General features: G+C 36.9%; 1 protein-coding gene across 1 annotated transcript in view; it reads right to left on the bottom strand.

The window, feature by feature from the left end:
* LOC105980159 (stromal interaction molecule 2-like) overlaps window positions 1–16,100 on the bottom strand; it is a 55,793-nt gene extending 39,693 nt beyond the window's left edge. The window contains exon 1 of the mRNA XM_013008900.1: window positions 16,052–16,100. Within this exon, the coding sequence (XP_012864354.1) occupies window positions 16,052–16,100 (49 nt within the window). The remainder of the gene's footprint in view (window positions 1–16,051) is intronic.
* Window positions 16,101–16,901: the final 801 nt, after the last annotated feature.

The raw sequence follows: 16,901 nt of genomic DNA, 5'->3' as shown, positions 1-16,901 counted from the left end.
AAAGCTGCCAAAAAAATATGATCTAATCAAGCATATGATCATGATTCCATTTAAATTACATTCAAAATCAAAGAAAAGAATCTATGGTATGCTAGAATAGTGGTTAACCTTTGGCAGCGCCATGCAGTGATTTCTGGGATGAAAATAATGTTATATGTAATTCTTGACCTAGGTGCTAAATGACAAGTAAAAAACTTACAAAAAAGTAAGCATTATATCACTTCAAGAACATAACAGGCTGAAAAGCTCAACATGTTAACACATTTTGGAAATTATTTGCTTCCAAACTGTTGGAAACAAATTTTATAATTCAAATGAGTTAAAATTCAAATACTCAAGGGGCAAAACAGAGTAAAGTGAGTCCTGGTGGAGAATCCTGCCCTACCACTTGCCAACTCTGTGAACTTGAACTTACCCTCTCTCTGAGTCTGTTACTGCATCTACAAAATGGGAATCTACTTACTGTGAGCACTAAATGCTTGTGTAACGGGACAAAGCAAGCACTCAACAAACATTGGTCCTCACTCATGTGGGATACTTAATCCTCCAATGGTGCTATATATTGTTTCTGCCAATAGCCAACTGACAGATGAGCACTGAAATGCAACAGAGCTTCTTCTTAAAATAACTTGCACCTTCCTCTATCTATAAAACAGTATCAGTAACAGTTTTCTTAGAATTTGAATTTACCAAATAATTGCTGTAATAAATTGTACTCCAGCTCCACTCTAGTTCTTAATTCTTCATTACAGCTAACAGCTAAACAGTTCTGAAATAACATTAAAGCTAAAATAACATGAAAGCATGATGCAAGATTTTAAAATGACACTAACGGCCAATACTTTATAGAAGTTACATGGTAAATGCAGAACACACTTTCTATATTGATCTTACTTGTTGTTCATGACAATCTACTTAAGTAGGTGTACTACTGTTCATCCTCACTAAAATTATATAAATCCATTTTACTGAAGAGTACATTTATTTTCTTCATTTTCTTCTCTTCACTGAGGTTGCAGGGACTCAAACTATTTGGAGAAATGAGTTCATTTCAAAAGTTTGTAGTTCTTCAGCCAGACTTCCATTTAGCTGAATTCTAAAGCAAGTACCTTCTCCTATAGAGAATCTAAGGAACTCAGGTATTCAATCATATTATTTCATTCTCACTTGAGATAACTTTTTTGGTTTACTGAGAAGCTTATTCATTTGCCAGGTGTTAATCCACGTGTCAATTTGATAATCTTATTGTTAACAGTAGCTTTTCAGAGAATAAGTGCTGGGGATCAGTTTGATGGCTATATAATGAAATTATCAGTGTCATACCAAAACATTTAACATTGGAGATTTATAAGACTGGCTCAGCATAGCAGCTTACTTGCTGCTTATTTCCACTAACTGATATAATATTAAGCCTCCAAATAAATAAATATCAGACAAAATGTTCATCTTAAATATCAAAAGTCGTTTTCATACCATCTTTTAATTTTACAATTCTATGTCCACTGTAGCACTGTGGCAGCAATGAAACCTTAAAACTGCTCTTCCCAACATAACTTATGTATATTTTTTACCATATACTAATACACTTCATTTCTGTGTTTTTGTAACACAGTTTTCTCCAATACAGGATTGGGACAATTCCTCTATTTCCCAAAAGAACAAAAACATCTAATTTACTGAACAGCAAGTGATAATGTTGTACCTGGTATAGACATATATAGATATGTGCATGTGTTTGTATGATTTAATCATTAGTATGAACTTAAAGGAGAGGAATTGTTTCCTCTGTCCCTCACACCAAGGAAAAACTGAGGCACAAAGATTTGAGTTAGCTAACAACACATAATTTACTTGTAGGGTTATGTAACTCTAATGCCTTGCAAATTCTCTTATCCCATGGGATCCTTTCAATCACCCCTTGTTCCTATTTACACAGAAGGTTTGTGTGATCATCAACCAAATGGATCAACCCAGGACTTATATTTCAAGCCATAAAAAGAGACTATTGACAAACTTCAGAGTAAGCAACTAGGTGTGATAGATCACAGCACATAGATCACATTTGAGAAGAACTAGGATTAGAAAGTAAAAGCAACCAATATTTTTAATATGTGTGGTAACTCACAATTACTCCACAGAATCTGATCTGTTGCATTAAGAAATTCAAGAGTTGGTGGTTCAGTATATGAAGCTCAGTAGTAAAGTGGCTATCTATCATATGCAAGGCCCTGGGTTTGATCCCAGAGAAAGAAAAAGAAAGGAGAGCAGGAGGCAGGGAAGGAGAGAGGGAGAGAGAAAGAGAGGAAGGGGAAAGAGAAAGGGAAAGATGGGGAGGAAGGAGAAGGAACGGGGGGGGGGAGAAGGAAGGAGGGAAGAAGGATAGCGAAGGAGGGATTATTTTGGGTTAAAACTGGAATTATGGGGGAGATGTCCTGTCAACAACTCAGGAATGGAAGTGGTGCTGTGGCTCAAGCAGTAGAGTATTCACCTTGAGCTGAAGAGCGCAGGTACAGTGCCCAAGCCCAGCAGAGTTCAAGCCCCCCCCCCCGACCAAAAAAAAAAAAACTCAGAGTTAAACAAAACGGGGAAGAAAAAAAAAAAAACAGAAACACCCTTAACCTATTGGAAAGCTAATGACTCATTTATACAGTAAGCTTTAACACCCAAGAAAAATATCGGTCATCTGTTCATTAGTTTCTTAAGAGTACAATTATGTGCCAGGGCCTCAAACTTCTATCACAAAGGACAATGTGTTTAAGGAACACACATCAAAAAGAGGGCATTTGAAATCTTCAATAATTACAGACATAAAAATATATCCCACCAAAAATAGCAAAGATTCTTCTCTAACAAAACTATCGATGGGCACTCAAAAACACAAACCTTCCTAAAATCAGTTTGGCAGTAAATGAAAATACACAAATGTATGCTTTTTAAACCTTATTCATATTTTTGAGCTAATAGTATGCTTCTGCATGTATACCCTTAAAAATCCAAAATGCAGAAGAGATTTAAGCACATAGATGTTTATGCAAATTTTAAAAGAAAAACTGGAAACTATCTGACAATGGGAATCTATCCAACCATAAGAATAAATAATTTTTATCTCTTCCATTCCATTTAATACTTTTTTTAAAAGCTCAGGATATGTTAGATTTGTTTTAAAAGCAGAACATAAACTGCAACCAAGAGGACAGCAACTTGTCTTAGTCTATTCAATCTGCTATAATAATATACCTTAGACTGGGTAATGAAAATGTACTGTTGAAAATTTTAAAGAGGAGAGAAGAAGGGAGGGGAGGGAGAAAGGGGAAGAAAAGGAGAGGAGGGTAAGGAAAAGGAGAAAGGAGTAGATTTCAACTATGGAGGACCATTAATAGATTTTTTGGTACAAAATTTTGGTACAAATTAGCCAAACCCAAGACCTTGAGGGTTTGGCATTATACTGTCAACTAGAATAATACATACATAGTTCTAAGCTATAAAAATAATTGGAAAAGCTTACTAGCCCCTACTTATAGACTCCTAAGTCAATCTGAATGCAAAGAGAATGCCTAACACAGAATTCAACTAAACCAAGACTAGGCAGCAAGGAACAATAAGACATCAAGAACAGAGTGTCCAGGTAAGAAAACAGAATCTAAAACCTAGTAGCAATGAACAAGGAAACTAAAAACCAGGTTTAATCAGTCTGCCAGAGAATCACAAACTAGAAGTAGGTATCTATCCCTGACATTAGTAGAGGAAACTCATGGGTTTAAACATAACCCAAAAGTCTAACCACAAACTCCTTAATCCCAAATGTTGAAATTCCAAATCAAAATTCCTAAAGTCTACAGTAGTGAAATATCAAAATCCTGAAAACATAATTTTGAAAAAGAAATAAGTTTTTAATTTTTCAAGGCTTTATTATAGTTTTAAAGGAGATTTGAGAAACATATAAAACGACACAACAGTGCATTGTCCACAATAAAATAAACATACAACATACTTTTGTAAGCTCTCAGGGATACTAATGACAGTTGCAAAGCCTAACAGTATTCATTAAAACAAGTCAAAAAGCAAGGTATATAAATAGATTGATGTAGCTGACAATCATGTAGACAGCCTTGCTACATCTTGATGAATCACCTTAAGTCTCTTGACAAAACCAATCAAAAACTGTGAAAGATCACCACCAAACATGCAATCATCTGGAGCCAAGATCTCTCTATCTTTCATAAATGCAGATGGAACGTTTTCATTGACTGTAGAAGTTTCAACAATTCTGCATACAAGCATAATTGTTACAAAGTCAATGTTGAAAAAATGCACAAGAAGTCAAGTCTGCAAAAAATACACAAGACTAATTAGTATACTCCTAAAAGCCTTCACATAATTTACATCCCCAGGATTGGAAATGGTGCAAAAACAAGTATATAGCACAATAAACTGCATTTCTGAATGTATGGTTACAATAAAGTAGTTGAAAGACTAGTGGTATAGACTCTGAATTCAATCCCTACTACCAAAACAATAACCAATACAATGACAATAAAATAGTGAGGGTGGAGACTAAAAAAGGAAAATAAAAAAGAAAACAGGAATACAAAAAAAGTGAATTATGAAAAACTGTAGGAATTTCACAGAGACATAGAAACCGTAGGAGTCAAAAGATAGTACTAAAATTTAAGAGTCCAAGATCAAAGATTATTTCTTTTAGATAATATAACTTTAGTCAACAGAAATCACCCAAACTGAAACAAGAAGAAAAAAGAGGATAAAAACTAGAGGGACACCTCACATTTGTGGAACAGTATCAGCCAAGGATACTTAGGTATATTCCCAAAGGGAAAAGAGGAGAAGCATTGAATAAAGGAATTATCTGAAAAGACAACATCTAAGATTTTCAAAATTCAATTAGATATAACAAACCACATATTCAAGATTTAAAAACTGTCAAAATTGTCAATAGTTACCTAAAATTAAACAAATCAAGGTAAAAGAGTCAGTGTCCTGTTACTCTAACAAAATAACTGAGACCATCAACTTAAAAACAGAAAAGTCTCATAGGATTCAGTTATTGTTTTTTTGACCCTATTGCTTTGGGGCCTGAATGCAAGGCAGATTATCATGGCATAGAGTTTATGATGGAACAAAAGCTGATACCTTCATGGCAGTCTGGAAGCAAAAAAGGAAGATACAGGCATCCCATCATTTATTCCTTTACTCATCCAGAAATAAAGAAAAACAGCAGTTTGATACGGATCTTTTGATTAATCTTTAGCCTGACTGAAAGTAAGATACTAAACACTTAAAATGTGAAGGTAGAATTTTTTCAGAATACTACAATAACTACCAGATAATTCTATAAAGAGGTATAAATAGTATATCATAGATTGCTCATATGTAAATTTAAATTCAAAGGAGCAATACACTTACACATCTATGATTTTAAGATATACATTATAAAATAAGATTGTAACCAGGTGTGGTGATACATGCCTATAATCTCAATACTCTAATAAAGTAATGCAGGAGTTTAAAAATTGGAGGCCAGCCTGGGCTATATAGCTGTCTCAAAAATAAATATCAGTAGGCTGAGATCTGAGGATCACAGTTCAAAGCCAGCCCAGGCAGGAAAGTAACTCCATGAGACTCACCTCCAATTAACCACCAGAAAACCAGAAGTAGGGTTGTGGCTCAAAATAGTAGAACACTACTAGCCTTGGATGAAAAGGCTTAGAGACAGTGCTCAGGCCCTGACTTCAAGTCCCATGACTGACAAAAATAAATAAATGTCGATATGCACACATGCACCTGTGCATACAAACACACAAATACACATTTCATGTAGGTGCACGCCACGTACTCAGTAAGCTGAGATAGTTATACCATGTAAGCCCAGAAATTTAAGACCAGTTTGGGCAAAACGGAGAGAGAGACTACCATCTAAAAAGTATTTACAGAGTATGGAAGCAATAACATAAGATTAGCAGCTAGGTTTGAGCTCTGATGTTTGTCATTAAATTTGTCCTCAGTGTAGAATATATGTGTATGTTTTGTATAAAACTCAAAAAGTTATCATTGTGGCCTGTGAGCTGACATTACCAATCAGTAAAAAGGTCAAAAAACAGAAATAAGGGGCTGGAGGTACAACTTAAGTGGTAGAACATCTGCTTAGCAAGCTCCAGGCTCTGAGTTCAACTCCCAAGCACTGCTAAAAATAGAAACCAATATGGTGCTCCAATTAAAGGAGTCTGGAAACAAAGACCATTAAGATCAATGGCAATCATAAATGAGGAAGTTACCAATTGGTTCTAAGATCACATCACTGGGCATAGTAAAAATACAGTTGCATGATAAATAACCAGAGTATTAATCACAAGAACAGTCATTTGTTCATTTTCTACTACTTTTCTAGCACTTAAAAAATGTCAGGCACATAGTATCATTCAAACATTTGTTAAATAAACATACCCTCAAGCAGCAAATGTATCTTAATATTTAGTGAATTTCTAACTCCTACTTTCACATTTTTTAAGACTCTTAAAGTCTATGGGTGACTACAAGTTGAATGTAATGCCAGATTTTTAAATAATCAAAAAAAAAAGAATAAGAAACCTCTTCAAAAAATGAAAAGTTGAACCACCATACCATGTAGCAACCCCACTTCTGAGTATACAGTTATAAAGCAGGATTTACATTTGTAAAGCAGGATTTCAAAAAAAGTATTTGCACACTCATATTCTCTACATTATTAAAAATACAAGAAAAGTGGAAGCAATCTCAGTGTCCAATGATGAATGAATGAATACAGAAAATGTGGCAGGCAAACAAAATGGATTTTTGAATCTGAGTATGTGCTGGTACTGAGGCTTGAACTATGAGCCTAAGTCCTGTCCCTCATAGTTTTTTGCACAAGGCAGGTGGCTCACTTGAACCACAGTTCCACTTTATTCTTCAATGTTAAGAAATCCTGTCACATGTTAAAACACAGATAAACCTTGAGGATATTAAACTGAATGTAATAAGCCAGTCACAGTAAGACAAACACTGTATGATTTCATTTACATGAAACATCTAAAGTAGTCAAATACAAAGAAACAAAAGGTAAAATGGTGGTTGCCAAAGATTGGAGAAATGAAGTTGTAATAAGTACAGTTTCAGTTTCATAGATAAAAAAAAAATTAGGTATCTTTTTCAACAATTTGAGATATTTAACTGTACAATTAAACATATTTCATTTCATATGTTCTACAACTTAAAAATAGCTACGCAGACCAAACAAAAAAATTACAAATCATGATTTTACCAGGTGAGGGTCTCAGGGATAGATCTTGGTTCCAAATCCTTTGTGTCCCAAACAGAGAAGTGAGCAGTACACAGCCAAAGAGCAGCAAAACAAAAGTTTATTGAAAGTGAAGTGAACTCATACTCTGAGACTGTAAGGGCAGACTGGGCACAAGCACCACAGCAGCGAGGCTAACAGTCTCTATTGTCTTTATATGGGGGAGATCAGCAAAGGTGGGTGGGTCATTGGGGAAAACTAGGGCATTCTTCTGGCACAACTCTGATGGATAGGTTGACAGGTAGGGCTTATGTAACAGATGGGTGTTTGCAAATGCTCAAATCTGTCAGGACCTGTCCAAAAGAATGTGTGCATGCCTCTCACAGAGATGGGGCAGTCTTGAATCAAGACTATGGGCATCCTTGCAGTTGGGAGATGAGGGTACCATCCTTGTCCTCCCCCTGGCCTCCTAGACACACCAGGTAAGGACTCCGGTTTGCTCTGAAACATCCTGGTTATCAGGATGTGTTACCAGTCAGGATAGCTGTAGGAATTTTATGAGTACCTTTTATCAGCACCTTCTGGCATACTTGGGAAGCTCTTGGGGCATTCCTTAGGCAGAGGAAGATCTGTGGGTGGATTTATGGGCCAGCCTTCTGAGTGGGGCTGGCAAACATGGACTTTGTTTCTATCTGCCTGCTTCAGTATCACTTCATTACCCTCTTTAAAATGCTTCAATTCCTTCCTTCCACAATCTTAGTAAGCCCAAACAATGTAACAAGGTCTAGAAGGCTCTGTACCATTTGGTCATTTTCAGTTCCCCGATCTTTCTTACAGCAAGGTCTTTATCAAGCTATTTCCTCTATGTGGGATGTTATACTCCAGCTCTTCAGGGACTTGGCTCCTTATTGTCCCTCAGATACTACCTTAAATGTAGCCAGCCTACCTAATTAGGAGTTGCTCCCACATCATTTTCTACTTTTGTTTTCTCTTTCATTCTTTAATGGTATTTCTCACAACTTTATTTGCCTAATTTCCCAACTGAAAGGCAAGCTCTATGGAAACAAAAACATCATCGATGATTTATCAGAGCCCCCAATAATTCTCATAAATCTCAAATATACTTAGTATTCACACTTAAAAATCACTCTGAGTACATGCTTAGTATTTTCCAGTTTTATATTTCCCTATTTTCTGTGACATAGAACAAATTTTCTGTAATCTTTTACATTGAGAAGAAGTTTTGTTAAGTCTGACATTTCAACAGCAAAAAGCTTTAAACCTTTTGGTTGCATAAAGTAAAAATGTACAAAACAGCTTAATGATACAACTGGCTTCCTTAAAATATCAGACTTTCCGACTTCACTGCCTTTATTTAGCTCCATCACAACAAAAATTTAATCTCAGGTCATTAATGATCTGGTTATATAGATCACAAAGTGTCTCAAATGATGACATACTACTTTAAATGCAAAGGGAGGGGGGCTGAAGGTGTAATTCAGTGGTACAGCACTTGAGTAGCAAGCATGAGGGTCTGGTTCAATCCCCAGTATTACAAAATAACTAAATAAATGCAACAGAAAACATCTTAAAAATCCTCGAGGTCATAGAATATTTCTATAGTAATCCTACATCCAACATCTTTTTAGACAAAAAGAAATTAAGTTAACAATAACAGACCATTTATACCTGCCAGGCTCTTTTGCCTCATTTTATATAGGCAACTCATTTTTTTTTCTTCAAACCTTATTTACAGCTAAGAAAAATTAGGCACTAATAGACTACGTCATCTACCCACAATTACAAACCACTGTCAGACTAAAATTCCAACTCAGGAAATTCAGTTTTGGTGTAGAGGCTATGTTCTCCATCATTCTACACAAAAGTAGAAACAGACTTAGGGTCCAGATAAAAGTTCTGGATATGATATACTACTGTTCATCTATATGACCACATTCTATCCTTAAAGAATACTGATGGGGAAAAAAGCTCAAATGGAAATAACTTACTGGAGACAGTGACTTTTTAAAAAACCATACTTAGAAAATAGTCTTAACCTTCAGTAATTACATATCTTATGGGAATAGATTTTATGATTTCATAATACTTAATAGCAAAACTTAGTTATTTGCCAAAGATAAATGAAGATGGAACTCAGAAGGTGCTTGGACAATAAAGATCTAGAATTTAATACAACTAAGAATATGTAATTTGATGACTTCTTTGGACTTATTTCCTGATTTGACTTCAATCATATTTTATGTTTCAACATGAAAATCCTTGGCACTGGAGGACATTAAAGGACAATGTCCCTGAACAAGAATAATCCTAATTTCTATTATATGTAATCTATTATAATCTCTATTATATAAAATGGAACAATAGTCTTATAAGGATTCTCCAAGGATTAAAAGAAACACAGAACATGCACAATTCTTTGACCCTCCCCCAAACACACATATGAATACACATGGCACCCTACAAGCAGACACATCACTGACTTTCCCTGGATACCAGCCATCTCATTCCTATCTAGCATTCTCAAGTATCCATATATCAATGTCCATGAACCATATGCTTCTCTAGCCTATTCAGCTTCTTATGCAATTCCCCTACATGACCAAGTCACACCTCAGCAAACAACTCCTGTGAAAAAGAACTTCTTCACAGAACTCTACCTTTGTACTTCAGGAAAACATTGCATACCTTAATACCATATACCCTCATCATAATGGGTTATCAACCTCCAAGTGGATAGATCTTCTAGGAGACTTCAAAGCAAAGTAAATATCTTAACCTTGAAATGCTAAACATCTATCTGGAACCTAGCAGGTAGCCTCTGAAGTTTTTTTGTTTTCTTGTTTAAAAAGAAAGGAATAAATAAATTTCTTTACATCACACCTTGTTCCAAAGAGGAGGTAAGGGGATGAAAATGTAGCTCAGTGGAAGAGACTTTGCTTAGCTTAGATTCAATCCCCAACATACCTCAAATAAATAAACAAACAAACATAAGAAGGGAATTGATCATGCTTGGAATCCTAGATACTCAGGAGGCTGAGATCCAAGGATCACAGAAGCCAGCCAGGGCAGGAAAGTCTATGAGAGTCCTCTCTCCAATTAACCACCAAAAATCTGGAAGTGGAGCCATGGTTCAAGTGGCAGAGTTCTAGCCTTGAGCAAAAAAGCTGGGGGACAGTGCCCAAATCCTAGGTTCAAGCCCTAGAACCAGCACAAAATGTAGGGAGGGAGAGATGAGCAGAAGACAATAAAACAATGAAGCCAGTATTAAACATCTTCAGCCTTCCCCAAACTTAAAATGGTATAGCTGACAACTCCTGGCAGAAAGGAAATTATTCTCAGGACTGTAGCCACAATGGCTGTACAGTAATCACTTCAAGGGCCAGATGAAATAAAGCCAAAAATCAAATCAATCATTGGCTTGGGGCTACCTACAATTTAGAACTTTTCCTAGTAATGAAGTTCTCTGAGGAGGAAATGTTCAACTAGAAGAACAGAAGACTAAGAACCCACAATTAGGCAGGACCCACCCTTAAAATCAGCAACAAAGAATCTAGTCAAGGAAAATGGTTACAGAAGGTAGGATTAGTAGTGTCAAGTCTGAATCAAATGCTTACTAATATCAAGACCTAAGCTGAATAAAGAACAAACTATTTACTTTTGATCCTAGAAATAAATTTCAGAAGTTAATTTTAGAACAAATTGATATACCTATACTTGAAAACATTGTTATTTATAAAGAAAGTAGAAGGAAGACTTCAGCTCCAACACAGCATTAGATCAGTCTGGTCTTTATTAAGGAACTATGTTTCAAATATGGAACACTAAAGGTTTATATAAGCATCTTAGGCAAATAAATGTATTTTCTATTTGGTTTTATCAAACAACTGTCAAATATACTTGCAACTAACTTTTTTTAAACAAGTTTGCAGATCATCCTGCAGGTCTTATCATATATAAAATAAGTAGTCTTATATTAAAACAACAAAAGAAATAAACCTGTTCTTAAGATTTTCAAAAGGCTTGCTTATATTAAATCATTCCTACAAATCAAGTGTTTAAAAAGTAACAATGCTTCTTACCTCAAATGTCAAATCCATTTCTAACTTAAGAAGAAAAGCAAGTTTATAAACATTTTCATAGCAACACTAAACTCAAGACCTACTTCTACATTGTTTCCTACCTAATCTCCTGACTTCTATTATTTCCTCTCCTCCATCAACAACCCAGAATTAACCTGCTCAGAGATCATATTCAAGTATCACCCCTTAATGAAAGAATAGACTTCCATGAATTTATGAACAAAATTCAAGACATTTGACACATTTTTTCTCCTTAAAATTTAAATTTAAAAAATCACTCTCTCTATAACATGTTCACTTATTAAATGTTCACAATTAAATATTTAATGTGCTTCCCAAATAACCTATATGGATAACCTAAAATGGATACGCCAAGAAATTCATCACATTTGTCCTAGGGCTTCCCATATTGCCCAGAACGTGGCTATATATCCTTTTTTTTTTTTTTTTGGTCGGTCGTGGGCCTTGAACTCTGGGCCTGAGCGCTGTCCCTCAGCTCTTCAGCTCAAGGCAAAGCGCTCTATCACTTGAGCTACAGCGCCACTTCCGGTTTTCTGGTGGTTTATTGGAGATAAGTTTCTCGGACTTTCCTGCCCAGGCTGGCTTTGAACCGTGATCCTCAGATCTCAGCCTCCTGAGTAGCTGGGATTACAGGCGTGAGCCACCAATGCCCGGCATGTTTATCCCAATTTTAAAGGTGATGACACTCCTATATATACGGAATGCACTATGGAACATAAAAATACTTGCTAAGTGAGACCCAACCTTCTTTCTCCTTCCATTCCCCACTACTTTACATACATCCTATACTAACTGGAAGACAATTAGCTTCTACCTTATAGTTATAAATGCTTCCTCTTAGAAAGGCCTTCCATTCACCTCCATATGAAGTCTTATCCAGATATCAGGATCTACTTCAAATTCTACATTCCTCCAAATCAGCCTCCTATTGTTCTCCAATGGTTTGCAATCCTTACTGAGATATTCAATCTATCTCATACTGTTTAGTTGTATGGATTAGGCTAAATACAACATACTGGTTAAGAGGTTTAAGCATGTAAATGCGTACTTCTGCTACTTATTATGCATGATCTTGGTCAAGTTACTTGAGTTCATGCTACATCAGTGTCCTCTTCGCTTGTTTGAAGATAAAAGTAATTATCTACCAGATGTAACCTCAGAACCAAAAACATGGATGCATATAAAGCAGTCAGTATAATAATGACATTCATTAATTGTTTAATGAAGTACCTGACCCATACTAGTTTTAAACTTCTGGTGGGCTCCATTCCATGTTGCTGTACTCTTCCATATTCATTCTCATTTCTACTGTTTTATTCTGCATGTACTTAGACTTGCCTGATAAAACTTGGTCAGCTCAGAAATAATCTCCTAGTTATAAACTAACAAATGTCAAAAATGGCTTCTAATCATTGTTAGTTGTTCATTTTACAATTAGCTTGATCAGTTTATACTTTACCACATGTGTGTGCACATGTATATGTTTGTACAATTTTGGAAGTTCTTACCTCATATTATCAATGATTAGACCAATAGCTAAAGAAAAACCTAAATTAATCTAATAACACTAGTATGCATCTGTCCATAAATCAAGTCCTTAGCAAATTCCAATGTGAGTCTTCCTTTGGTATAAAATTAAACTAAATCTTAATTTTCTAATTGCCCCTTTCAAGTTATTCTTATGAGATCCTCATCAAAGACCAAATGTTATTTTCAAGAAGACTTAAAAAAAGTATTCCATGTTTCCAAACCACTATTACTAATTCCTAAATGTTCAGAAAATCTAGATCAAATGGATACCAGCAGATTCATTAATCCTATGACTAACAATGCAAAACAACTACAACAATATTCAATGAGTGTAAAGGACTGTAGCCAGGTGTTAGTGGCTCATACCTGTAATCCTAGCTATTCAGGAGGCTAACATCTGAGAATAACAGTTCAAAGCCAGAACCAGACAGGAAAGTCTTGTGAGACTCTTATCTCCCATTAACCAATAGAAAACCAGAAGTAGAGCTGAATCTCAAAGAGGTAGAGCACTAGACTTAAGCAGAAAAGCTCAGGGACAGTGCCCAGACCTTGAGTTCAAGCCCATATAACTGACAAAAATGAAAGGGTGGGGGGAGGAAAGGAGGGAAAAAAGGACTGATAATGATAACTATGGGGAAGTAATAAAAAGAAAGTAGAAGAGCATCCAAAGGAGACCTTAGAAATTCATGCACTCAATTCAGAAAGAGCAACTTCTCAAAAGGAAGAATAAAAGCTTGTAGTATTATATGCGCTAGATAGTGAGTTTATTTTAACAATGAAATAGTACTATATGAATCTGTTGTAAATATATATATAGTCCACAGTAAGTCAACTATTAATATAAAATAAGAAATAACAGCATTTGCTGGGTATATGTTAGAAATGCAAAAAAATGTTAGAAGTTTGGCTCAGGTTTTTTCATTGATACTTAAGCTAATTTGGGATATTTCTGTCCAAGTGAATAAAAGCCCCAGGACTGACATACATACGTACATACATACATACATATATCCCTTTCAATTCAAAACATGCTTTCAATTGTAAGCACTTTCCAAGAGCCCTCAAAAAGTTACTATAGAGAAAAGGAGTGAACATTTTAACAGAGTAACACTGTCCAAAAAGAAATGTTCTCATTAGCGGACTTATGTAACTGTAACCTCCTCTGGACATCACCTCTATTAACTTTTTTGTTTGGGGGGGGGGTTGGTCTTGGGGCCTGATCTCTGGGCCTGGGCGCTGTCCCTCAGCTCTTCAGTTCAAGGCTAGCACTCTACCACTTGGGCCACAGCACCACTTCCAGCTTTTTCTGTTTGTGTGGTGCTGAGGAATCAAACCCAGGGCCTCATGCATACAAGGCAAGCACTCTACCACTGAGCCACCTTCCCAGCCCCCGTAACTTTTTTTAAAAAGTAACACACATAAAATTTAAAACTTTTACCTTATAACACTAAAGTATGGAAACAAATATAAAACTATACTCATTATGACAAAGGATGTTTATTTTGATGATTTGTTGCTGCCTGTCTCTTATCCAACCACTTTGTGCAAAACTCAGGACAAGACAAATGACTTAAAGGCAATTTATTCTTAAGATGCACTAAAAGTTTGCCCTTCGGAGGCAAATTTCAGTGAAAACGGATGTTTTCTGGAATTTATTAGCAAGAGGCCATGTTTTAAGAAGTTTCCAAAAGCAAGTATTAAAATACCAATTCAGAGAGGAAAATAGAAAGTGATTTGTGTTTTCATTTTACACAGTTATTACAAAGACTGACAAGTGAGCCAAAGAGAACAATTCTCTCAAAATGCTTTCAGAAATTTTTAATTTTCAAAATTCATATGAATTTGGTTTTCTTATGACTGATGCTCTTCTCCACTGCTTAGAGTGTAACATGGAAGTATGGTTCTACTTCCTGAACTGCACAATAGCATTAATATATTATGTTCTGGACTGAGGACAACATTTACAAATAAACTATAAAAGAAAGAACTATTAGTGCAGTCTTAAAAAAAAAAGGAAAGAGACCTGTACAGGCCACATAGTTCAAAGAAATTTCAATGTTTAAATATCATAAGTTTTTTAATTTACTTTTTCCAAAATAACAATGCTATGGATGTATTTACAAAAACGTATTAATATCATTGCAACTCAACTGGTACAGTGTGTAGTTTCATGATCTAAAACTTGATATGAGAATATCCAAGGAAAGGAAAATTAGGGACACCAATAATTCTAGGACTATTATTATTTTGATAAACTTACTTTAATGTATTACAATTTAAATTCATTTTTGTGTGGAATATCAAATTTTTTCCCCAAGAAGGAATTTCTTGTCTTTTTTACAATTCCCTAAGTGACTACCTAGAAATTTAGATCTTAAAAAGATTACAAACAGTTGTTAAAATAAAATTCCATCTGAAGTAGTTGTCTTGTATGATGTACCTAGTATAAAATATCTTTGTTAGTGGTCAATAAACACCAAAATTCTCAACTGCTTTTTTTTTTCTTCCAATTGCATTTTGAGTGTACTGGCTGGCAATTATTGGTCAAGCTCTTTGGCTCAAGCAATCAAGAGCCACACTTCTACATCTTCTGAGAGTTGAAATAATTCTCCTTTCCCAAATGAGGCAATAAACCTTCAAAGCTATAAGAGTCACCATTCTTGATATTTGCCATAGCTTCATCTGAATAAAAACTATTCAAGAAAAAAAACTATCATATTTCACCTCTACTCAAGGTACTATCCTGATCATTCTGAAATGTCTTACCAGTAGTAAGTTTACTTAGTAGCAAGTTCCATCAAAGGCTATTGGTAAGTTTCTGAGTAAATTCGATCCTGATCCTATGTTCAACACCCTACGACTTCCAAAGTGTCTAACAACGTCTACCAACATCCTTCTTCTCTCCAGAAGAGCAAACATTGTTATTGAACCCAGAGAATAGCTGCTTGGCCCTAAAGAACATAGGTCCTGAGCACTTCCCAGAGCAGCTGTCAGTAACTGCCAGATGCCTGTGGGACTATTACTTTGGTTAATGATAGGTCAGTTTGTTCTACTTTATTTCCCTCTTCAAATCCTGCAACTAGTGCAGAAAACTTACAGCTCTACTTTAAAAAGGCAAGGAGGTACTTACCTTCGCTTTCCCTTTCCCAAAGAAATCTTCGCAGGGTCTCTATCCACATCCCGACTTTAACCCACAACCAATCAGTCACGCATGACAACGGAAGCCTTTCAAAGGTTATCATTTTCTATTGAACATTCCCCCCCCACACCCCCGCCAGGAAAAAAACCCCGGTGTGCAAGTTTTCAGCACGGTCTCTGCGTTAAATGATGCCTGCCGGTTGCAATCTGCCAGGACTGTGCTCAAATGCCCGTCCTAAATAACCCTGCGCTTGATCAGCGAGGTGGACTGGGGGGTAGCAGCTAACACGCTTCCTGCACCCTCGGTCACCCAAGTGATGCTCTTCGCAGCACACGCTTCCACCCCCTCAGAAAATGCACACCACGCTTAGACACTGCTTCCTACGGAATCGCCACCAGCCAGCGTCGCGGGCAGCTCTGGCTCTCCAGGAACCCGCTCGGGTAGCTTCCCCTGGGACGCCCGGCTGGGGGGGCGCGAGCCCCGAGACTCCGCCGCCAGCCGCACGCGAGGCCGACGGGTACCGCAGTGCTGCGGCCGCCGACCTCGGGGTTAAGCCGTTGATTGACAAGAAAGAGAAACCCGGCCGGGTCTCCGGCAGACCCCGGTCTGCTCTTCCGCGGCACCAAAGAGAAACCGCCGAACGGCACGGTTAGGAAAGACGGGGCGCGGAGCGCCGCCAGGGCGGGGGAGCGAACGCCGTCGAGCGGCCCCGCGGAGGGCGGGTGTCGGGGGCAAGCAGGAAGGCTCCCGAAGTGCCAAGGACCGGCCGAGCACCCGCCTCCGACCCGACCCGGCGCCGTCCAACACCGGCACCCGCCCGAAGGCGAGCTCGGCCCGGGGA

The sequence above is a fragment of the Dipodomys ordii genome, unplaced genomic scaffold (genome assembly GCF_000151885.1).
Source record: "Dipodomys ordii isolate 6190 unplaced genomic scaffold, Dord_2.0 Scaffold8, whole genome shotgun sequence".
Classification (NCBI taxonomy): Eukaryota; Metazoa; Chordata; class Mammalia; order Rodentia; family Heteromyidae; genus Dipodomys; species Dipodomys ordii.
Note: the sequence above shows the minus strand (reverse complement) of the source record. Positions and strands in the feature narration are given on the sequence as shown.